At 39.9% G+C, this 26,054-nt stretch overlaps 1 protein-coding gene across 3 annotated transcripts in view; it reads right to left on the bottom strand.

Annotated features, from left to right (window-relative positions):
• fras1 (Fraser extracellular matrix complex subunit 1) overlaps positions 1-26,054 on the bottom strand; it is a 299,701-nt gene that overhangs the window by 63,094 nt on the left and 210,553 nt on the right. For all 3 annotated transcript variants that reach the window (XM_082555470.1, XM_082555468.1, XM_082555469.1), the window contains 6 exons: positions 13,201-13,360; positions 12,819-12,997; positions 6,781-6,897; positions 4,883-4,997; positions 1,359-1,496; positions 165-197 (listed from right to left, as the gene is read on the bottom strand). In XM_082555470.1, coding sequence (XP_082411596.1) covers positions 165-197; positions 1,359-1,496; positions 4,883-4,997; positions 6,781-6,897; positions 12,819-12,997; positions 13,201-13,360 — 742 coding nt within the window. The remainder of the gene's footprint in view (positions 1-164; positions 198-1,358; positions 1,497-4,882; positions 4,998-6,780; positions 6,898-12,818; positions 12,998-13,200; positions 13,361-26,054) is intronic.

Raw genomic sequence — 26,054 nt, 5'->3', positions numbered from 1 at the left:
GAAGACGGGAGGAGAAAATGGAGTGTGGAGGAGGAGGTGAGGATTGAGAGATTTAAAATGAAAAAGATGAGAAAGGAGAGGACTGGGTGAGGAGGAGACAAACTGCCTCTCTTTTGTCTTCTTCCTCCTCTTACTTTTTAAATTCAGCGAGATGAAGTAGTTACCTGTGAAATAAACGCTCAGCGACTCCGGCAGGCCTGTTGGGGTTAAAAACAGAAAGGAGTTACAGCCAGGAAGCGATAAAAGTAAAAAACAGAGGATTCATGCAGAGGTGACGGTGTTTCACTAAAGAGAAAAGCCCATACTGTATAAACTCAGAGGCAATGAGGATGATTTACTGATGCAAAGCTTCCACTGGAGCTCCATAAACCCAGATTAAGAAAATAAAAGTATGCTTTGATCTCGGATTATGGAAGATCTTTTTAAACGGAGGTCTGTGCTTCTGGAAACGTCTTAGCGTCCTCTGATAGTTTTCGAAATGCTAAAACTCTGCTCTTCCTTGTCCAACCCATCCACCTCTTCAATTACTAACCATGCAAGGCTAATTTTATTGTTAAAAGCTTTGCAAGAAAAAAGGTGATCATGAGTGGCAATAAAAGACAGAAACACTAAAGACTCAAACTTTAATAATGATTAACATGTAATACTGTAATATAAACGTTCAGTTAGGACCATTTGTTGGGACAAGCAATCAATATGTGATTGAAGTTTGAGGAGTTTAACAATTTTTACACACAGTCTCCCATTTTCAGAAGCTCAGATGTAATTAGACAAACTATTAAAGCCATGTAAGGCTTTAAAAGCTGTTAGGATATCTGTTTTTACATCTAACAGTTAGCTAGTGTAGACGAGGTCCACTCTGAGTGGGGTAAAGTCACAATTTGGTGTAAAAAGGTGTAATATAATTAGAGATTAAAATCTCAAATTAATGACCAGAAAGTGGACTGTCATGAGGGGTTTTAAAGGCATGATTTTAGCCCAGAGTGACCCTTTTATCAGAAGCATCCAGGTGAAAAGGACAGAGTTGTTTTTTAAAACAAGTCAAAAACACTCAGACTTGACACTGACTGTTTACTGATAGCACCTGTGTGACCCTCAGGCTCTGCAGTCGGCCTGATACGACGTGTGGATGCTGCTAATGGCAAATGATTATTGAACCGTGGTGCAAATGGTGTCTGTCAGTGGATAAGACTATTCAAACCCTTTGTTTTAGTTTGGGGACCGCTGGTTTAAACAAAAACAAGGACAACAATCAAAGAGGTAAAACAGTGTAATTCAGTGACAGGTCTCTGAACTAAGTACATCTGGCTGATCTGGTGCATAAAGGAGCTGGAGGTGAAGTGTGAGTAACATCTTACCGGTGAAGGAGTACTGGTAGAGCTCCTGGAGGTGTGATGGAGCCTGCGGTGGTCTGTAGATGATCTTGCCGTTATTCACATCAGCCTGAGTGAAATGTTGCACGTGTGTGTATGGCCTGTCCCGATGCTCGATGGTCCCTGGAAACAAAAAATCAGCACATGATGAGATTTTGTTTGAGCGTGTAGCAAGTGAAACAGAACAGAGAGCTGACCGGGTCACTAAAGATGCTGAGAATAAGGCTGGAAGTAAGATGTTAAAGGCCAAGCAGAAAAACAAAACGTTAATATCGGAAATAAAGAAATGCAGGATGTGAGGTCACAGGGGCTGAGCAAAGATGCTGTGACGTCCCTCTCGCCAGTTCATCTCTGCCAGCGCCTCTCAGAGGACACTGAGATGTTCCCAAGCCTGTGTTCCCGCCCCGGGGTCTCCTCCCAGCCGGACATGCCCCAAATACCTCAGATACGAGGTACCCAGGAGGTTTTTGCACATTGGAGTCTGAGGCAACATTTAAACAAGACTTTGTTAGAAGGCTGTTAGCTACCTTGTAGTAAAGGAAAGCTGCATGCCATGCTTTAATTAAAACAATAAGGATGCTAATTTCTCCCAAACAGCTCTTCCCTCTGAAAATGTTTGGTGAAATCCTTTAACTTCCAACTTTATTCTTACAGAAAACCGGAAACTTCAAACTTATTTTGACCAATATATTGTCATTTAACTAAAAAGAACTAAAACTTTCAGGGTTTAAAAAAAAAAACTAAAAATCCTGAAAAACATTCCCACAAAAACAGAAGTTTTCCTCCTCCTTCTGTTTGGCGCCGTTCAAAAAGTCTACACACAAATTTATCAGTCCATTAGCTGATGAATATGACCCATTGTAAATCGCTTTTCTCTTTCATTAGACAGAGAGCTGAAAATGATGCAGCACTCTGACAGATGGTCCAGCGATGAAATGAATGTCTGAACGGCACATTAAATTCTGCAAAAATGAAAGCAATGCTCATCCTTATACACGGAAAGACGATAATGAAATTATTTTGGAGGGCGGCGACGCTACTGAAGCAGACTTGGAAGCAGAAGGTTGGTAGTTTCTGCGACTCCAAGCTGGGAAAAGCCAAACTCTTGAGCCAGTCATTACAGCTAAGTGCTCTGCAGAACATGATCCCCCTTCCTAAACTTTGTAGTCTCACTTTATTTTATTATACACTAATAAAATGTAACAAGGTGCACTTTATATGCTCTTTATTAGAATGGCCTCATAAGGCTCTTTACACATAAATTATGATCTAATACACTGCTGTTCATTCTAAAGTATACAACACTTGTGCTGTAACACACTAACTTATATCTGGATTAGCCTTTAAAATAGTGAGTTAAACACTGAGGTTGGTGGGTAACACATTCAATAAGCCTTTACACAGTTGGTTCACTTGGTGAAACTGAAATGAGGCCACTTAAACCACATCAGGTCATATGACCACAGATCCAGGTGTGATATAAATGATATGGCTGCAGTGCGAGTCTGTGTTGATGTACTGGTCCATGTACACTGCAACGCTCGCCTACTGTTGCGAGCTGGGAACAAAACCAAGACTGCTGGTAGAGATCAGAGCTGCTGCTCCACATCGAAAACAGCCAGCTGAGGTGGTTCAGGTGGTCCAGCCTCTTGGATGAGGTGCTTCAGGCAACGGAGAGATTGCATCTCTCAGCTGGCTGGATATCCCCCCGAGCAGCTAGAGGAGGTGCCTGGTGAGAGGGAGGTGCGGGCATCTCTGCTTTGACTGCTATCCCTGCAAACTGATCCAGATAATTGGCAGAAAATGGGATTGGAAGGATGCCACTATCCAAAGCTAAAACCACTCTAGGGAAAATGACTTTCTTGGAGACTAATTTGGACACATTACAAGAGAAGCGTGTCGTAACATGATGTGCATGTACTTTGTTCCTATTTTCCCCCGTTCCTCGTTATTAAACACAACATGAAATAAAGGTCAACATTTTAAAGGAATATTTTGGGTGACAAGTCTTAAAAAAACATGATCAGTTGTATATTTTAACCTACTTCTTTGATCAAACGACAAATTAACCGTGTGATAAACAAACAAGGATGTGATGTCCTGATAGTCTCCCCAGAGTAACTTCCACTGAGCACTACGAGGTCTCAACCTGCAGGAAAGTAACGTTTTCTTCTATCAAGGTACAAATAACTCTGTAACAACCTCATGCATTATGCACCAATAATAAAATGTGACAACATTTCAACTCCTCAGCAAATATTTGATGCCTCTGCAAACAAGAAATTAACAAGAAGTAATGGCTTACTCAGAAAGAACAAGACAAGATTGTCTGCAGTGCTCTGTTATCCTCTAATACCAAAAGATGTGACTGTACTTAGCCCTCATTTTAGATAATGTAAGACTTCCAGACAAGTATAAAACTCCTGGTCTCTGTACCTATTTGCAGATCTCAGGTAAAAACTCTGAGCCTTGGTGCTTCCTCTCATGATTTGCTGTAGTTTTCTGTCCATTCTCACAGCTGCTTTACATTTTTGGTTTATTCTCATCAATACTAAATTTCATTTTTTGTGGTTTTGGTCATCACATTTCTGTTTTGCAGGCTCGTGTTTTGATTCATTGTTATTCTAGTATTCTGAGCTTTAGTGGGCCTGGATTATGAAGTTCTGCTTCATGTGTTGGGGTAGTTGTGAATTCTTCAATTTCTGCATTCTCCCCCTCAGTTAGTTCGTTTATATTTCCGTGTCTTTTTTGTTTCAGTTGGGGTCGTAGCTCTCTTCCTGTTTTATTCGGACAGCTAGTTTCCTCTTGTGTTGATTTGGGTTTTCATTTGTGTCCTGATTGTTTGTGCCTGTGTCTCATTCCCCAGCTGTGGTTATCACTAATCAGCCTTCTGTGTGCATACACAGTCCAGGCTTCCCAGTATGCTTTGCTAAGGAACCTTTTACTCTGTGTCTCTCTGTGCATTTCACGTGTGTTTGGTTATGTTTTTGCAGCCTCTGTAAATTGGCTCATTTTCTGTGACACATAATTTGGTCTAATCATGTCTAATTTTGATATGACAGCACTACCATGTGGATTATGTGTCTGACCAAAATTTGGCTGTAAGGTGTCTATCTCCAGTCGAATATGGCACAGAGCAGTTCATCTCTATTTGCATTTTTCCACAGATGTTCTGGATGCAAAGAGTTTTCCAGTTTTATAACAACCCCCCCAAAAAAACAGGAAGAAACCTTTGCCTCATTGCACCGCTCCATCCCACCAAATTGTGGATTAACAGCACCCGACTTGTGACTATTTAAGTGATAATTAATGAGAATCAGTATAACTTCTTGACACTTTAACTTCTCCCTCTCCAGCTCTGAGCTGAAAATCAAACATGAACTCAGAAACTTACCCACTGTATCTAGTTATAAGGCTCCTACCCCCTGACAGGAGTTAGATTTTAATCCTGTTAATCTTTTCCACATTATGAGGGAAAAGCTGCACGAGTGTGTGCGTGTGTGGCTGACCTTGTCCCGATGGTAGAGGTTTGGTGATACTGTAGACGAGCTTCTCGCTGGGAGTCTCAGAGTCGACGAAGGACAGCGCTGAAGGCGTTATCTCTGTCACCTGAGCCTCCAGAGCCTACACACACACACACGCACACACACACACACACACACACACATTAAGGTGAGAAACGAGGTAAGCTTCTATATCCTCTATTTCTAGGCAGAAATCACCAGAAAACAACCACAAACATAAGGAGTCTCTTTAGGATCGAAAGCATTTCACCAGGAAAAAAACTAAAAAAGTTGTAAGATGCAAGAAAAAAACTTTTGGCTGCTCCCTTTTCACAGTGAAACTCAAAAATGTGTCAAAACAAACCCACTAATACAGGATAATGTCACCAAAGCCACTTCACAATTAAAAAAAACCCCCAAATTATTCAGAGGAATACTTAAAAAACAAATTGTAATTGTAACTAATTGTTGTGTGACTCACAGGACAACCTGGATGTGTGTAGTCGTTTTGGTGACACTGCACTCTGTTAGTGGGAATTCTTGGACTAATTTGTAAGTTTCTTCTTATAAATTTGTGTTTTTCTCTCCTCATAAATAAAATCAATCTTAAATATTGATGTTACGTTTTTTTGGATTTGCACTTTACAGATATTCCCCACATGCTCGTCTCTATCGTCTCACACCCTGATGGAGGACGACTCCATCGTGGACTTACACCAACTCGCCACAATGAAAGCGAGTTGGTGATTTGATGTTGTGGCTGAAATAATGTGGTTGAAAAGAGCGCTGTTGGTGTTTAGAAATGATTTGTATGATTTATTGGTTCCAGAAGTTGAAATATATGAATTCATTCCATTTATCATAAATCATTTTTTTTCTCATTTTCTCAACCTCACTGTGATCTTTTCTCTTGTAAATTTATGAGCTCCTTTCTTTAAAATTTCTGAAGTTTTCTCTTACAAATGTACAAGAAAAAACCTCACATATTTATGAGTTTTATTCTCTTAAATTTCCTGTCATTTTTCCCCTCACAAATTTATTACTTTAATCTCAAAATCTGAAGGTTTTTTCCCTCCAAAAACTACAAGCACTCCCCAGACCACTTACATTTTCTTATTACCTTCAAAAGCTCTAATATGCCGTCCGAGTCGCTAATTCTTGCAGCCACTCTAATGTCTCCTTTTTTAATCAACGCTGTGTCGAGTACAAGACTTTATAAATGAACTTTTTAAACATGGATTTTGCTGAATTATCTCCCCAGTCAACCTTTCTGTAGCTGAACCTACATCCAATGAACAATATACAGCAGATTGCACATTTATTTATGTATAAATGGTCAAGGTCACTCAGCTCAGTGGAATGAGAAACAGATTTCAGGGTGAAAGGTCACCAGTCTCTCTGGTCGCTAAGCATCTTCTCATAAGTTTCTTAATCTTCTCAAAAGCAACATTTTTGGGGGGTTTGTTTAACAGGAAAACATACAGAAAGGATGTCAGGGCGATGTCTGAGGACGTGCTGCTGACAGAAACTTCAGACTAGAAACCAAAAAAGATCAGCTGATGGTTATTCACAGTCAAAACTATTGCTGAGTTTTCACAAATAATCATGTAGTTTAGTGCAAAATAAGGAAAAAATGTATTTTACTGTTGCAGCAGTCAAAACAGTGAACAATAAAATAAAATGGCTTAAGAGGTGAAAATCTAAATGTGACATTTTCATGTAAAAAGCAGAATATAATACAATAAATGGGTCTACAGAGTAAATTAAAAAAAGAATGTGCATTATAGTAGCTGTATAATTGACAATAACAACATCATCTGTTGTTGAAGCCATTGTTTTCTAAGACTTTCATACAGCATGTCATGGCTTCCACCATGGTGTCTTTTTGCGTGTTTTCCTCTCACCGTGATCTGTAGGTCGCAGTCGGGGGCCAGCTGTGGGAATCCTGGGATCTGAGGCATGACTCCTATGGTGAAGGTCTGAGCATCGCTCTGAACGACTGGTTCTGCCTCTGTGGAAACCTGCACAGACAAACAGGTACACAGCCTCCTATATGAGCCGCATCTTCAACAAACTCCATCCACCTCAGCATCCTTAGTCTGCCTCTGCTCACTGTAAGGCTTGAAAAGCCTTAAGTCTCAATCTGCAGCATACCAGCTGAAACAATGTCTTGTTTTTCCACTGCAAAGGCATATTATAATTAATTTCTGAGTGACACAGCTGATGACATACTCCTGAGAACCACCAGAAGTAAGACACAACCGCTTTGATGAAAACAAGCTGCAGTCTAATAACTGAACAGGAACATAAAGTGAGCCTGGCATCAGGCTGCACTGCAGGAACGAGCCACAGAGACTCAGTGTGCTTCTTTTCATAAATCACTGCCTACACCGTGAGAATATTAAAAAAGAGACGTCAATCTGAGTAAAATTCAGCTCGTGTTTTTGTTTTTCTTTCAGCATTGGAGCAGTTATTACTCTGAAGCCACACCACTGCTGTTTGCTCTTAAACGATGTTCTGAAATCCACACTAAACGTGTTTCAAGACTTTTAAAAAAAGGACGCAGATGGAGCCTCTGAGGGTTTTTGTTAAGGAGCATGTTGCTCTTTGTGTTGACAGCAGTGGACAGCTGTTCTGTTTCTCAACGTATGCTTCAGGCTGATGTGTCTGTGAAGTAAAAACTTAAAGTAATCACTTACAAATTAAAAATAATTTGTCATCTCTCATACTGAAAAACTGTGGAAATGTCACCTCACGTGCAGTTACTGTTTGTGTTGCAAGGAAAATATTCAGTGGGTAAAATAATAACTTGGAATAACACCCGTATATCACAGACTTTATAAAACAGTCAAAGAAGCCTGTAACCAAATCTGAGGGAAAATCCTGAAATGCTGAAGATGGAGGTCGTTCCACGTCTGAGAGCCAATCAGCAGCTGAACCAAGAAACGTAGGAGCCAATCATGTTGTTGCATTGATGAATACAAACTTTAGAACTTCAGGCTAAAGATCTGGTTTAGGATGTGTGATGTCAGAGATATTTACTCTGTGGTGTAGTAAGTGTACTTGTAATTACATTTGCACTTATTTGACTTTTGTATAATTTTTTTTCGGCTAAGCAAAATGAAAAGTGGTTCAGCATTACTGTCTGTGTTTCAGTGATTTTGTTTCTGCGTTTGCATTTTAGTTCTAAAGAGATATTTGATGTTTGTTTAATATGTTATATGTTAACATTTTAATCTATGCTTTGGTGATTTTGCATCCTTGGGTTTTATTTAGTGTCATATATGTTCAGTGTTGGGGAGTAACGGAATTTACGCATCAGCGTTACGTGTGTAAAATACAAAAAATGAGTAACTGTATTCCGTTACAGTTACCGTTAAACAGAATACAGTTACTTTGTTGAAATAAATGGATTACACGGCAGGCTTGTCCTGTTTCACACGTTAAGCTATCCCCTCTCTATTTTTGGTAATTCCATGGATTGCCGGTCCGGAAACCCAATGGACCTTTGTAAGATCTATTTATAAATATATCTATATCTCAATATATATATGCCATGAACATGCCAGGTACTGCATGTACTGGACTTCCTCTCATGTCCACTTAAGGCTGGCTCCCATATTAAATGTTCAAACTGACAGTGGAATGAAACAGTTGTAGGCGCTGCTCACCTGGTTGAGAACAGATAACCCACATGCTCAAAGCCTGCAAAGGCCTGATGCTCAAGTCTTCCCTGGAGCATTTTCTGTGCGTCACTCCCCCTGACTCTCTCTCTCTCTCTCTCTCTCTCTAATATCCTTTCAAAACTAAAGGTCATCCATATGAAAACTGGAGTTAGAGGCTTGGCCACTTTGATTGATGCTCGAGTCGCTGTTGGTATACTTTTTGAATTATTTGAATTATATTACAGCTCACTGTGTTGAAATCTGTCCCTTACTTTGGTATTTAATTACAGTACTTTATGTATAAGTATCTGTGTCTTTGTTAGTCAGTTCAGTCTATAACCTTTGACCTTTCTGCGTGTTTATGAAGCAGCTGATCGTTTCAATTAGAATTTAAGATTACCCTAATTGAATTGCTAAATAGAGAAAGATGATAGTGGATCAGTCTAATCGTCTCTGTGTTCTTCACTGGAACAAAACCAGATTTGAAATTTAGCTCTCTTCCTGTCTGCTGACGCAACACTTTTGAAAACTTTTAAGCGAATGCACTGTTGTCTTACTCGAGCCCTCTAACGTATGTAGCCATAAATTGTTTAGTCCCCTGATAGACATGCAGAGGCAGAAGCCTTGGCTGTTCATTCTAAAAGCCAATTTCTGTCCCCACTTACTTATTCCGCTGCAGCTTGTTCCTGTCACATCAGTGGCATTTGCAGGAAGGAAAGTTCAAGAACCTGTAGTCAGCTTTGTCAGTCAGAAGTAATGTAGGAGCAGCATGAAGCCTGGAGTCAGCGGCACCAATCACAAGTAATGTGTTGTCATGAGAGGCAGTGTTGAGTCAGCTGGATTTATTGAAGCTGGTGCTGCTGCAGAAAATTATTGATCATGTTGATTTGCTTCAACATAAAAAGACATACCCTATTTTATAATCTTCATAAGGTTTAAAATCCAATCCATGAGACTTCCAAAGAAAGGTTCAGCAGCTTTATCGCTGCCAGAATACTGCAGGACTGCTACACGTTAAATTTAAGACCTTTTAATACCACTTTAAATAAAATTTAGGACCTCCATGCAACGGGAATACACATCAAAAATTAATATGGACTTTTTGTAGGAAGAAAAAAACCCATTCGTGTCAGTTAAAAGAGAACGGTAAGGTAAGCAGGGTGTTTTCCAGGATTTTGGGGTCATGAAAGAAAAGAAAAGAAAACAAGGCACAAGAGCACACAGGAAGACAAAATATTTGAAATAAAGTGACAATTGGCATTGATAAAATCAGGAATGTCTTGCAGGCTCATTTGTAGCTTCAGATGAAATTGGCAGATTTACTGTTACAGTTTCTCTTTATTTGTTTCATTTTATTGTAACTTTAGGCTGAGAGTTAAAATTGATTTTCTACAACCTGGTTCTCATCAATCAACATCTGTTGTAGTTCTAATAATTACCATTTTCTTAAAACATGTACTTTCCTTGCGTTTTATTCACATATTGTCTTAAATCTTTTAGTTTTATACAAAAGAAAAAGATGATGTAAAAGAAAAATGAATTTCCCCTCTCTGCTCAGCATACAATAATGACAAGCGCTTTAACCTTTGTCCTTTAGATTGAGTATTTCGGGTGATGGATGTGGATGAGTCTCTCTGCATGAGTCATTTCACAATTTCTCCACATCCTCACATTAAAACTAATGCACCCCGTGTGACTGTTTGTCAAAATCAAAGGATTTGTCCTTATTGAACATGACTTTTAACTTTCCCTGAGAATGATTAAATGGTGACTCAGTGGCTCCGCATTGAATTTAAACATACAATTGAGCAATCATTCAAGTGTGAAGTTACTGTCTTCAGTCCCAAGACTCGTTCCTTATGTTTGTCCTTAAATTTGAGCTGAATTTGGAAAAATGCGTTGAAATTTGCATGACTTCAAATGGCCTCTGATTATAACTGATTTATAATCCTGTACTGTGCATGAGACAGGGCTACTGGGACCTCACCTGGAGCCAGATCCGGGGTATGGCTTCAGGATGAGGGTTTAGTGGCACGGGGCCCAGATGGGCTTCTGTCAGTCCAGCACCCACAGGACAGGGCGTAGACATTTAGTGCAGGCAGTTCGGTGGTTTCTGAAACTGTGTGTATCTGTGTATGTATTTAGTTCATGCAACAACTATTGACTGTACTGCTGCACACTTTTCTTTTTTTCTTTTAATCTCAACAGTCATATTTTCCTGCTTAAAGAAAGATAAATAACTTGTCAATAAATCTTTTAAATTGTTTTTGGAGCTGTCTACTTACTGTGATTGTAACATAGCTGTCTGTTATCTTCCCATTAACAAACCTGATAAACCGCTTAAGATACTCCTCAGCTTCCAAACAACAACATAAAAGTCAAGCATGAGAGGAAAAAGTTGCAGGGGCACAGATTCCGATCCGTCTGGTTTGAACGTGGTTTATGATTTATGTGCAGAATGCAGCTGAGCACCCTCCGTTCTGCTGCAGAGCCCAGAGTTGCAGAACCAAAGTGAATTTCAAATCAACCCATTCCAAGAAGGCATCGCATGCTTTTGATAAAAATCCAGAGGAGGACAATAATACCACCCTGACAAGCCGTCAAGTTTAATCGCTACCTTTAACAAACCGCACCGATGATGGGTTTCGCTTCTCTATGTCACGTCTTCACCACTTCCCGGAGAAATGATGAGACACTTTCGAATTTAATTTGAATTGAGCACTGTGTAAATTGAAATGCATCTACTCTGATGGATGAAGCCAAAATGTGAGGGGTTGGACGGAGTGTGAGGGATGATTAGATGTAGCTACAAGCTTTTGGCTGCCTCTTTTGTTTTTCTAATGGAGGTGATGTGAAGCCGAGGCTGGCGTGAAAACACTCTAACCGTGGTGTGATGAATGCGCCATCGGTTTTAGTGCAATTGTCTTGAATTTGAAAACAATTTCAGTGTAATTTGGTGTCATTAACGCTAATTGAGATAGACCACTATGGGTGGATTTTAAGTGCCTATGCTTCACACGGAAAGTTTGAAAAGAGGGGGAAGAAATCTGCAGTGAAAAAACTGGAACGAGGAAAGAGGGAAACAAACCAGGAGGCATAAATCCAGCCAAAATGCCGGCTGCATTAACAGACACTAAACCAGTAGTGGAGTGTTTGGTGCATAAAACAAATGCTGAATGATAAGCAGGCTGTACTTTCTCAAATAAAAAGCAAAGAACATTTTTATAGCATCCTATAAACCACACAGTCTCAAACGGTTACAAGAATAAAGAAGAGAAGAGCAGAGGCGGTAAGTGGTGAAAGACGAGCTGGAGGGAGAGATGTCGGAAAGGTTGGAGACTTTTGGTTTCCAAAGGAGAGAAGAGATAAACACAGAGAAACACAACAGAGAACAAGGCCACAAAAGCAAAAATATTACAAGGAAAATGTGGCAAAATGTGTGCCTGTCATCATCTCCATTTCTTGTTTCTTATCCCCCTGAAGTTTCATCTCACGGCGCAGTTCATATTCATGTTCTTTTATCGGGTTTTGGAAAATATTGATACCTTGCTGTGGTATTAGCACAAAGTCAGTGGCAAAAATATCTCAACCCCCGCAGTTCAGTTCAAAAATAATCCCTATTTGACTTAAACTGGGTTCGGTGCAGCAACTCAGCTGCTTTATACAGTCCTTTAAGCCAGCTTTCTTCTGATTGGCTACCCTTCACAAACAGAAGGTTTGAATGACAGATGGGTGTGTCTTATGCCTGAGATGACCACATTATTATCCACATAATGGCTTACATAATATGACCTTACCATCTAAAATCTTTTGTCATGTTCAACATAAATATCCAGAAAATAATGAAAGTCATATTTTATGTGTTATAAACGTGTAAATATGTTTTGTTGTTACATTGTATTAATCATGTTTTAATGCATCTGCATTTTGTTTACTTTAAGTTTTGACACTTGATGGTTTTGCTTTGCAACGACTTCATAATAAAAGAAGAAATCTGTGATGGTTCGAGTTGGTTTTCTGTTCACTTTCAGTTTTGACGGTGCAGCTTTCTTTGTTTCAGTTTTGTATACAAAACAATAAGACACTGTGGATAGAGCTTTAATAGAGCTGTATGCTCTCCCTGCAGGAGTTAGAGGTTTTTTCCTTTAATCTGTCACCTGTATAAATGTGTAAAATGCTTTAAACTCAAACATAATCTTTTCATTTCAGCTGCCAGGAGCCAAAACAAAGGCATGTGTGAAACTGGTCCTCTGTGGACAGGGTGCATCAGCACTGACCTGGAACAGGAAGGAGTCACCGCTGCTGCCGGTGCCAAAGTGGCGGTACCAGACCGCACCGTCGTTCACGTCTTGCTGCGTGAAGGAAGTCGTTGCTGTAAAGCTGCGGTCGTCTGTTAGCGAGGGAAGCCAACCCTCTGGGGGGCCGTCAGCCGGCATGGACACCAGCAACACCTCACCTGGACGGAGAAGGTGAGTAAGATGTTATATTTACCTTAAAAGCAAAATTAGAGTTAAAATTTATGTTTAATAAAGTTTAGAAATTACATTTGAAATTAATTATGTACTAACTGTTGGAAAATCTACAATATTACAATCATACAGCAGATAAAACAGCTTGTTTGGAAATATTAAAGGAAAGTGTCACTGAGTGTTAAGGTACCATATTTGGGTTGCCCCTCTGAGGGGAGGATGCTGTAGACAATGTTATCAGTGCTGACTCCTTTGAAGTCTGTCTGCAGGTACTTTTTATCGAGTCGCACCATGCCTCCCTCTTTCACCCAGGTCACTGGGATGGACAGCATGTGAGGAGAGTCTCCAGGCTGAAAAGTAACAAACACACACACATCAAATTAATCAAAATGAATTTCAAATAGTTTAACATTATCTCTGTGGGAAACATTAAAGCCCAGAGAAGTAATTTCCATGTACTCTAATTTATATTTGTTGCTTTACTTCAGTTCTGGGACGTCCTCACACGTCCTCTGAAACCGAATGCGGTGGTAAATACAATAAATTGAGTCGGAGCTTCTGTTCAGGCGTTGCCGTCATCCCACATGTTGTTTCTGTCATTTCTGGATTTCTTTATTCGAGTGGTGTTTATTTATCTTAATTTAATGATGATAATGATTTCATGTTAATGACGATTATATTTATTCACTAAATTCCACGTTTATACCACCTTTATTCTCTCTATGGCTTGGACACGAGCCATCTAATATTTGCTTATAGCTCGATGAATTGAATTAAACAACAAAATCTATTGGAGCTCTCAATAGAAACTATTCCAACTTATTTCTGAGCGATTTCTTTCACCATGTTCATATTCATTTTTTCACAGGCAAAGTCACATGTCTACAACAAGCTCATTTTTTACCCTTTATGTTTCTCTGTGTTCTCCATAATAGATGACTGAAATCATTAAATTAGTATCTGTATCTGCACTTCTACATTTGGTACGTTCTGTTGAGACCTTGATGTCCTTCAAAGTAAAAGTTTATTTACAGTTTAGGAAGTATCCACCAACTAACTGTTACACCTGTCACCAACCCAGGTGTTTTCATTTGTTGCTGTCAGCATCGTCCAGTAAGAGTTTTAATGCAAAGGTAGAAATGAATGTTTGGGAAAGTGGTCAGTCAATAATCTCCTCGTCTCACACGTCTAACACCAAGTTGTATTTTGTTCAAATGGATTACCAGTGAGGTTAATTTACAATTTTAAGGTGACGACTGAACTGGGCTCCCAGTTTGGAGTTGCCATGGTAACCAAAAGCATGCATAAATGGGAAGCATAAAACGGGGACGGCAACAATAAAACATCGCATCAAAAGGAGGATCTTTTTTGGAGGTGGCTTGCAAAGCAGCTTGCAGCCGAGCAGGAACTATAAACAGGCTTAAGAAGCTTAATTAGTGCAACTTACATATTCAGCATATCTGCGAAGCTGATTGTGGGCTGCACACTACGCTCAGTGGATGATAAACATGTGCTTTTACGAGTTGTCTTACTGCTTCTCAACATTTTGGAAGGACAACATCCATCCATCCATTTCTAACGACCATCTAATGGTGGATTTCTCCAGAACACTGTAAAACTGAAAACACAGTTATGGGGGATCCAATCCCACTCACCATAAATAAATGAAACACATTATCCGCTGATTACCATTGAAATCTTCACAGACGCCAGGTATTTACTGGAGGTCTTATGTAAAACTTGAAACAGGTGCAGCGGCATCACGTTCGTTTACATTAAATTAGCTTTCAGACACAGTAAACTATACAATATGATAAGTGTCAGTTAATTTTCATCCTCAGATGCAGCTCGATGCCAGTCTCACTTTACTGTTTGGCTTCTTTTAATCCACATCTGTCCTGAAATCAAGTTTGTGAGCCTTTCATGAAGTTGTCTGCCAGCTTCAGCATCACCTGAGTGCAGTGAGTCTACCCTGAGCTCCAAAAAACCTCAATATGTGTTTTCTTTGTTTGAGAAGTTTCAGCTCAACTTCACAATCAGACTTATTTTTGTGATGATTTATTGATCCACGACAGAGTTCCCCCCCCTCCAGGAAAACAAAGAGCAGGATTAGCTATAGAGAGCACACAGAGTTGGTGGATGAGTCAATATCGCCTGAGGGCATTTCAACAAAGACAATTCCTGCTGTCGGGGAGGTTTTGAAACTAGACCTCTTGCTCACTGTGTCATGCCGCTGTCTAAATAAAAACAGATATGACACACTTCTCGGATGTCTAGAAAAGATAGACATCATGGATATACGTTAACATAAGCAATAAATTATGCATTTGATTATAAGGTTCATATTTATAGAAATTACCTGCACAGTACAGGCGTTTATGGGTCAAATTCTACAAGTAATTTTACATTATTTTCAGCTGAGGAGGCACAACTATGCTTTCTCACATACATTAATAAAACCACACTACATATAATATTAAATACTATAGCTACACTGTAAAAAAATACATATAAAAATATGGTACAGCGTGTCATTTATAAAGTGTGAAATGCATTGTGGGAGAAAGAACTAAAAATGGTGGGAAAAGTTAAAGAGAAAGCAGAAGAAAATGCATAATCTGGTACTATTGGGGTGAGGGGTACTTGGATCTCAGAGAGTTAAACAGTCACATTACTTCAGTATCAGGTTTATTTTAGGAAGTTTAGAGGTTTTTCTTAGGCTTTAATCACAACAAACACACACACACACACACACACCTGGCTATTTACTGCAGGGGATAATCAGCATATCAGTGGCATAAACACTGTGGCAGTAGGTGGTAATGCATTACAAGAGTGCACACAGGTGTGCGATGCTGAATGTGGGTCTCTGTGTTTGAAGATAACAACCTGCTGACCATCTGTGGCTCCTCTGCCTGCCGCCTGCTTGATCCAAATCACATTATTTTAGTGTGGCAGCAGAAGGCAAAGAATCACAGATCAGGAAGAGAAAACACACAAGTCAGTACGGCAGGCTGTTAGCTCACAGCCCACATCATCCACGAGATTATCAAACTCTCAGGCTGAACATCAAGGTCTCTCAAGGACATTCATACCCAGAAACAGCACGCTTTTCAAAATAAAACCGATCAAAGGTACCTGTTTGGAATCATGGCTAATATCCCCAGATGTCTAACGTTCTTTGACCTGCAGCTGCACTCCAGGTTGTAAATTTCCCATTTTTTCTTGGATAATACACAAATCTAATTAGTTTTTTTCCATGTGAGATTTGTGTTGCCTCATTAGGTAGACAGACAATCTAATCTCTTTCAGACAGGTGGAAAGAAAATGACATGCTCATGGAAGTTTCATTGCTTTTGACCTCTGGGAGTAAAGAAATTAGATAAGTACAGAGAAGGTGAAATACTGAGAAAACACCTGAGAGGACGAACTAAACAAACGGGTTTTAAAGTAGGTTAGAGACAGACCTCCATAGTCAGGATCTACTCATTAATCTGCTCATTAAACTGACTCATTGTCTCTGGGGGTTATTTAGTTCTGGAAATGAAATCAATAACATTAAACTGCAATTTCCAAATAACCAGCATAAATAAAGACATTTGAGGTTTGATACCTGAAAAATGGACTGCTCTAATAGGCTGCATTAACTAACTGCATTAACTGCATTAACACACTGACAGGGTTTTCCCACAAACAGATTTTTCGAACCCACCATTCGGGTGTTAGCCAGTAATAAAACAGCATTAATTTTACAGCAGGAAGTTTTGTTTTCACATCCTTCACTGAAGCACATTAAACATTTCTCCTGGTCAAATGCACAGAGCAATGCATACATTTCTGTCTGTCTGTTAATTAAAATTAGCAGTTAATTATTATGATGCAAAATAAGTGACTGCACAAACATTCACCCGCTTCGAGTCACATCCAATCATCACTGAGCCTTTATGGATAGGGCTCAGATGGGCTTGCACGTCTGGACAGCACAATCTGACTAGACTCGTCTTTTCAAAACTGCTGAAGCTCTGTGAGGTTTCAGGTCTGGGCTTTGACTCGGCCACCTTGAAACATTCATTTTTGACCTTAAAGCATTTTTGTGTAGCGTTTGCTGTTCATTTTATGTCACTGTTCTCGTGCAAGTTAAATCTCTTCTCTGAGACTGACTCAGATTGTCTGGCAGGATCTTCTATGATGTTGTTTCATTATTTCTCCCTGTATACTTATAAGCCTTTCAGGATCTGCTGTAAAGAATAAGCCCACAGCATGATCCTGCCACCACCATGCGCCGTTTTTGTGTTGACGTGCAGCGTAAAATACAACATCGAGACCCATCAAAGTGAAGAAACTTCTTAGACTTGTGACCTCGGAGTGTCCCACATGCCCATGGGGGAATTGTAGTTGAGATTAAATATGAGATATGAGCTTTCTTTTTGTCACTCTCTGCTAAGGTTTACACTGACTGTATGCAGAATAGGGCTGGACCATATCATACCATTCACAGTAATACCGCTATAATGTTCAGCAACGATAAGGAAATGAAATATCGCGATAGAATATGGGCGCAGTGCCTTTGTTTACATACGCACATGGCGGCGACGGAGAATGAGAAGGGCGAAAGCGTAACGTTGAATGAAACGGATGAACCAGAATTGGTTTGTAAAAATGCTGCAACTTCAGTGGTGTGGAACTGGTTTAGCTTTCGTCTGTCAGATACACAACAAAGCACTATTTTTGGTAGCGCATGCTAGCGGCCGTCGTTATTACCGTGTTGTTTGGAAAATACGACACACTTAAAATCAATCCTTTGATTTTTCTGAAAGTCGTCAGTACCCCTTATAATCCCGTGTGCCTGATGTATGAATTCTGGTTGTGTTTACTGACCTCGAAATGATTTTATGTGCACGGCGCTCGGAAATCTGTCAAATGTTTTAGTTGATGCTTGATGGATTGTCGGAGCATTACGGCTATCGTAGGCAGGAGCCTCGCGGAGTGATACGTACTGCGCTTCAACATAATATTACCGTATTGTGTGTGTATAACCTCTTTTTAAGCTTTGTGGATATTATACATGGTTATGCTGAGGATATGTCGGCCAATTTCCACTGGAAATGCCTTTTGGTTAAACTGTCAGCAAGGAATTTGCATTTGCACTGTTAAATGTTTATATAACTTTAATGCACATAAAAAAACAGCTGCTTGTTTAAGTGAAAATACATTGATTTTTTTTTTTTTGCACTAATAAAGTTGTGGAGTCGTAAAGTATTTTGTCTAGTGTCAATTATATCGTCAGTTATATCGTTATCGCAAATTTTCAAATGTATATCGTGATAAATATTTTTGGTCATATCGCCCTGCTCTAATGCAGAATCTCTCCTATTTCGGCTGCTGAAGGTTTTAACTCCTTTAGAGGTGTCTTGGTGTCCCCAGCTTGTCTCCTTCTGGGCAGATTTACACATGCGCCATTCTCCTTTCGTTTCATAATGACAGATATAACTGAACTCCAGGCGGTCCTCCGTGACTCTGAAACGTTTTTTTTCTCCATCCCTTGACTTTCACTTTTCAGTAACCTTTTCTCTGAGTTGCCTAGAGTGTTCTTTTGTCTTAATGATGTAACTGTAGCCATGAATAACTAATGATTTTCAAGGCGATCTCCACATCAGTAATTGTAGCAACAACTGGTTGAGCCTTGGTTGAATTCTGCCGGGTGCCATATGGACGCTCATCCAACACGAAGGTAAACAGAACATATGAAGTAGAGCTGTGCACACAGTGGAACCATAGACTTGATATAAAACTTGGTCGTAGCCACCGGGATGGCATCTTGGTCATTTCAAACCAGACGTGATCATCAGTGTTGGACATGACTGAGAATCTGAGGGATAAATAACTCACAGGTTCATTATACGGGCCACCAAGCACCAAGTAAAATCCTTTAACTTTACACACAAATACACACTGTTCACCTGTTTAGTGTGTTTTACACTGACATGTTTGCAGGAAGGAGACTTTGGAAGCTGCTTATTAATGAAAGTCTATAGGGACTCTTTACACAGGACTCTGCACGTCGAGGTGATTTCTCTTACAATCAATCAATCAATCAATCAATCAAGGCTTTATTCGCCACGTGCAGGTTGCCCTGCAGTGAAATAGGACCTCCCCCAGACATCACATGGGGATACAGGTCGGAGATCGGTAGCGTTACAGAAAAAAAACACTGAAATATACACTACAATGGGAAAGTACAAGAGACCTCTACTCATGCTGGGGTCCTGGGAGGACAGCATGAGAACAAGAGTAATATCAGGTGAACGGGCACAAAATGCCCACATTTTGATGGATAAATTGCATATATAGAGGGAAAGGTCTGGCCATGAGACAATATGAAAGCCATTTTTTCTTCAAATAATCTCCAGGCTTACAAAAATGAGAACACTCAATGTTTTACAAAACTTACAGTGACTGTGGCACTAAGCCCAAAGCTTTGTGACCCGTTTAAAGTTTGAATGATGCCTCTGCAATAAGGTATGGCCGAGAGCTAGGGCTCCAGAGGAGGCCGGGTTTTTCACTCTCGGAAATGAGTTTATTTATTCCAGTGAAGTTTTCCGAGGTACTTTTTTTGTAAATCTCAGAAAAAAGTGATGAAAAAAATGATGAATTGCTATAAAAAGTCATCGCCAGATTTAGGTGCATGTTGTGATATAACTTTTGCGGCAGTCCTCTCAAGGTTTCCAGACTAGTTTAATGCAGAAAATATTACAGAAGACAACGTATACACTGTGCATCAATTCCTTTTTATAGTCACACCCAAGTACAACAAGACAAAATCCTTAATTTCTTTCTCTAACACTTACATTGAAAATCATCCCACATGTATTGGGGTGATTTCTTTTTCGTCCCCAGGCTGTACTTGGAAACATAGTCTCAGCTTTTAACTGACTGCCAGTCTTTTTGTTTCTATAGCTGAGACCTTAAAGATTTACCACAACATGCCAAAGTCCCATATGTGACAGCCAGTCACGTCATGCCTCAGATTTTAACACAAAACTTCTTATTTTGTCGCAGAGTCATTATTTATTTTGACTTTTTGTGACGTAAGACTTGGTCTTTCTCCTCAGGTCTAAAGAAAATGAGTAAACTAAATAAAATAAGGATGTTTCTTATGCCTTTAAGGGGTTGAATATTCAGTCTTGTTCCCCATGCCAATACGGCATGCATCAGACGAACAACTTTGCTACAACAAAAGAACAAAACAGTTTTGTCAACAACATTTTTTATCCCCAGCCACAGTATTCACAAGGACAGATGCAGAAAAAGTGCATAATCCGAGACCTTTAAAGGACTTTGAGCCCGGGGGCCTGAGATGGACCGTAAACAAGCTTTTGGCCACAATCCACAAAAACAGAAATAAATGTTTTTCCACAGATGAAGTCGGAGTCATCCATAAAACATTGGCAAGCTGCCCGCCAGGATGGTCATGCTGTTGTGATGACAATGGCATTGTTGTCTGTCATATTTCCATAATTCCTCTGGGTGAGCGGTGCACAGGGTGAGCTGATGGGCTTATTAAACAACGAGTGAAAGTCAGCGAATGAAGACTGAATTCTCATCAGCAACCTTTTGTTATTTGATCTCAGTGACGCGTCCAGTAAAAGCGATGGAGCTCTTGGTAAAAGTAAACATGTAAACAGAAAGAAATCAGGGTGTAATCGCCGAATATGGACTTGAAGCACAATTTGAAAATAAAGTAAATAATTGTACTTCTGCAAACTTAACTCAGCAGCTCGCATCTGCTTCCAGAGCTGGATGGTGAGCAAAAAAACCCCAAAAAACAAAACTAATTCCCTTCCATTTGAGCCGAGGAACAGAAGAGCCCGAGGGTCTTTCAAAGGCTAAAAGTGTTCTCCCCGAGACAGTAATTGAAAGCCAAGAGTCCTGCTTCCTATTCAGCTGAGCCCCAGCAAAGCTCAGAGCTCAGGCTCCATCAGGAGAAAGCCCATCCATCAGAGGGTCATTATCAGCCTGATTAGTCCCCTGCTTTACTGCCCCGTAATCCAACTTTCAGGAAAGCCTATTGTCCCTGAGACGCCCTGGCATCGACAGCTACTGTTGCTGCCCGGATGGCGAGCCTGGAAGGACAAAGCACTCCACACAGTGCCACGCTCCAAAATTAAAAGATTCATCGGCCCGAGTTTGTTAAAATCCAGGCAGAGCTAATAATCACTCAAGGCTTTATCTTTGGGCGCTGAAGGAGCAGTCAAGGTTCATGAAGTCTTTATTGAGAGCTTTATCTCTGGATTTAGGCTTTTATTGCCTTTGATCGTTTCTACTTTCCATTTTCTCTGGTGCATCACTACTTTTGATTTTGTGATTTACAAAAAACCTTCCTCAACTCGATGCCTTCAGTGTTTAGCTTTAGGTGAAGCCATGTCTCGTATATTGTTGTAGAAATTTAATATGTAGAGAAATCCTGTGAGGCATCAGTAAACTACACACAGCACGATCATGTTTACCAACCTAACTGTTTGATTCAATGTGTCACGAAAAGGTCAAAGAAAGCGATTTTGGTTGGAGGCGTACACTTTAACGCGTTTTATAATACTGCATTCAATAATACTCGCCGTGTACGCTGTAAGGCTAAAAGAAATGCTGCACTATCTCAGAAAACCACCGTTAATAATGACATTAATTGAACTGCTTGGTTGCTTGCACACTGTGAGCCAGCTTGCAAAGAAAAGGAGATATACACATGACTGTCCTGCACTGCTGTCTGCCACTGTTTTATTACAGCACTGTGCAAAAGCCTTGAGCCACACCCAATTTCTTTATGTTTTTCTAGGAAAATGGGAAACAAATGCAGCAATTTATTGAAACGTGTGCAAATAGAAATAGAAATACATTATAGGGTAAAAACAGGGTTTTGTACAATTTCAACAAGCCTGAAAGCCAATATTTGGTGTGACCACCTTTATTCTAAATGCTGTCATTTCTTAAGGTCGTCTTCAGCTATGTTTTCGGGATCATATGCTTTCCTTTACTGCGTGGTGGATAAAAATCTGTACTTTTCTGCATTAATAATTCAATTTTAACGAGCTCTTCAACACTACTGGCTGAAATTTAGCCCTAAACCATCACCGAGCCTCCACCACTGTAGTTCTCGGTGTTATGCCTCTCTCTTGCTCTTCTCTGTATATATTGCCAACGATCTGAACCAAAAATGTATCGCTCCATCAGACCCGCTGCCACTGGTTTTCAGTCCAGTTCTTGTGTAATTTGCCACACCTCTGTCTTTTCTGTTAGTTTCCCTTCTTAAGAACGGCTTCTCGACAGCCACCTTTCCACTGAGACCCTTTTTGATTCAGTTCATCCCTTGACTTGGGCGTCTGTTTTATGCTTGAATGATTTATGGGTCATTTATTAAGTGCTTCAACAAACAAACAAACACATAAATTCCCCTGAAAATGGTCATGTGCAAGGACTGGACTGCAAATTGGTTCAGAAAGCCTGGAGCTTTATTGCTCAAGAGAACGTTAAAGGAAAGTATGGCTCATTGGACACAAACACTAATATAAAGGATGGATTTTGCAAAAAAAAATGTTATCCAAAGTGTTAGCATAACCACTCCTTGATAACCAACCTGGGCAACGTCACCAGCAAAATACTGTAAATAAAGAAAAAGCAAAACAATTTCTACATAATGAGAAATAGAAATTCTGAAAATTTCTGCTTTTAAGTTCATCAACTTGGAAAATGAAGTCCGTAACTTTTAAGGCTCAGAATTTAGTTATAACATATAAAACTTCCTCGTACAACTGTACAAGACATGATAAATAAGGCCTTTCTTTCTTTAAAAATGACTGTGGTATCTGGTACTCTTCTCACATTCCTCTACTGTCTTTACTATGGTAATGTACTCATGTAGATCAAACAGAGAGGAAGTGGGGACAACAATGCAGCCGAGACTCGTCCAAAAGCTGTTGACATAAATCACAGACATTCGTTCAGCTTTCGGTCACACTCTCCTGCTCTTCCTCATGCATGACAGAATGCAGCATCAGGACATTTTACAGTAAATGGAGACTGGTATGTGTGAGTGTGTTGGATGATATTGATTTACAGAAGAGGAGAAAGCAGAGGAGTTGAGCCTGAAGCGTACCATCTGTACAAAGCCAGACAAACAGAGCTGCCCACCTAAAATCAAACTGTGGTGACTGTGTGAGCTGGAAAAAGTCTTCTATGCTACACAAAATGACGTGGGATGTTTGTCTTGTTGTTTAAATTATTTTGTTAAAGATATGACACATAGTGTGCACTTTCTAAAAATCTTATTTTTTAGAGCCCGACTATTTCGACACAGGAAGGTGAAGTTATCAAGTAACAACAACAAACTCGGCTAGTCTCCAGATCTGAAAGGTATGGAAGCTCGTTTCCGCTCACTTGTTACACGAACTCAGTAAACACTTTTCTCAAGAGATTATGAGCTCAGTCACTGGTTGCATATCTTAGTTATTACAACATAGTGTTCATTTTGTAAATGATGGCCCCTGTTTTCCCCTCTGTGGTAAAGAAAACATGTCCTTGGCCCAAACAATCTTCAGAAGCCAAAGGTTAGACGTGTTTGGACCTCAGAAAGTTTATAATACACAACTTCAAGCTTCAATAAAATGTAAACAGTTGGGTTATAAAAACATTTAACACTCTGACCAGTTGATATAAAGGAGAAATCAGCCATAGTGAGCTTTTTTTTGTACCATGCTGTAAAAGATGTTTATTTCTGCTGTAAAACCAGGCATCACTTTCCAAAATAATATCCTCACTCTCAAGTTTAAGACTGCGTACAATAAATGGAGTGCAGACACATGCAGAGATGCACACATTAATATCGCTGACTTTCATCTGTCTAGATGTCTCAGGCATTGGAAGCTTGTCCCCCTTGCGTGCCTGTGCTAATGCTTAGTAATTCAGATGCCAAACCTGTCTCAGGCGAGACACTCCGCTCCCCTTTCGGTCACAATGGTCAGGGCTTTTTGCAAGATAATTGCATCCTTGTCATAAAAAACCCCTCACCAGGAGCGATGAAAGAGCAGGACTCACGGCTGAGATTTTAGAGGCCTGACCTGCTCTTTCTGTAACGGTGGTTAAGCATGTGGGGGTCAGACTGCGCCTGCAGGTAACGGCTTTTTAGAGCACACTGTGTGGACAGGTCGAGTGAAATCAGGGTGATAAATGCTAAATTTTGGGTAGCTTAAAATGGTTCAAATAGAGGGAAGGGACGTTAACTCTTTGGATGTAATCCCTCTCAATGGGGAACTTAAGAGAAGGTCTCCTTTTTCTCACAAAAGCAGGGTAGCAGGTCGATGGGGTGGGCACGGAGTGGAATTTTCCTCAGCTTAAGTTGGGAAAAAACATGCCAGTAATTAAAATAATTTAAGCTGCATGATCATCCTTCAAGTGTGGCGATTCCATAATTTTTTGTGCCTCTGTTGTTGTTTACTTTGTGTTCCCTATGTTACTGTTTTCTTCAGTATCTTCGTGTATGACTCTTTTGGACTTTTACTCAGTCTTCTTTCTGAAGTCTCAGAATTACAGCGATGAAATGACCTTTAAAGACAAACGTTTGACCTCCTCGTCCTCCTTGTTTGCAAGCTCCAGTAAATGATTCTACAAATTACCTCCGAGTCTTGTAAAGTATTCCTCGTGCACTGAGGAAATCAAATCTGCACAGCACCACTCTGAGCTCTACGATGAGTCAAATTATCTGTTGTAGGACTCCTTTGTCACGGTTTGGAGTTTCTGTTTAAATACTTCCTGTTTTATTTTGAAATCTCGTTCATACGCCTCAGTAAATTCTACTTCCAGCATTGTTTTGTTTCCTGTGTTTTGTACAGTCAGTATGATTGGTAGACACACCTCTCCATGTGTTTGTCTTGTCTTCTGTGTGTTTCGAAGTGATCTCTTTGTGCCTCTCTTTGACTTTTTGGGCTTTGCTTCCTTTGCTTTGGGTGTCTGTGCTGGTTTTCTATATATGCACGACCCCTGTCCAGGTTAAAGACCACATGCTAGATTTTTACTTTGCATCCTGTACCTCACATTCAGGTCCTCTCATCCTTGCTGTTCCTTGGACTCAGTAATTTTGGCTTTGAGGTCATTTTCAAGCTGCAAGATGAAACTGGAAGCAATGAGAAGTCTCACTGTTGGTATTGCAATGAAAATACCCCCCCTCCCCAAAAAAAATTCACAGTGCTACATGTTGTTATAGTTTTGATTAAACATCTTTCTCTAACGAGGTTTTTAAATTCTAAACTGCTGAATTAGAGACAGAAATCATTCTTTGAGCTTACACGTAAGGCTTGATGTGACTTCAATCTTAAACCGATTAATAGGCATTTTTCTTTGGATTTTACGCTTCCGAACATAAAAGCTTCTCCTGCTGCCAGAGGACAAGTGAGAGTACGTTTCCACTAAGAGAAACTGAACTGTAAAATGGGTGGAAATGCAAATGAAATTCTGTTTACACTGCTGATATCTCAACTCCCATAGCAATTTTGATTTTATAAAGCAAATTTTGGAATAGATTTATCCGTGTAATTCTCCACTGATATGGCTTCTACGCCACGAATATTAACTATAAAACAATCATTTGAGTGTGGGTGCTGTAGATAATGTCTTTTTTTCCACAGCTGCTGAAGCGTATTTGCATTTAAATTCAATTTTATTGCACATTACAAACATTTCTGTGTGTGTGAAGTCTCACTTTTAGTCACATTCTGTGTGATTTTTGGGGGATTTGACTCATTTCCTGAGATGATACGAGAGGATTAAAAAGAAAAAAAAATCAATTGCTCTGGTTTCTCTCGAAGCTACAGTTGGTGGTGAGGTGCTGATACTTCGAGGTGCAGCACACTGATGTGACTCGGCTGTGTACCGTCCAGGAAAGAACTTCATCCAGTAATAACAGATGATCAATGCTGCAGTTTTTACTCTGCAGAGACGTTTGAAGTGAGCCACTGAGCAGCAGGACAGCTTTAGATTAAAACCAGACAGCCTTTA

The sequence above is a fragment of the Aulonocara stuartgranti genome, assembly GCF_965226115.1.
Source record: "Aulonocara stuartgranti genome assembly, chromosome: 12".
NCBI lineage: Eukaryota > Metazoa > Chordata > Actinopteri > Cichliformes > Cichlidae > Aulonocara > Aulonocara stuartgranti.
Note: the sequence above shows the minus strand (reverse complement) of the source record. Positions and strands in the feature narration are given on the sequence as shown.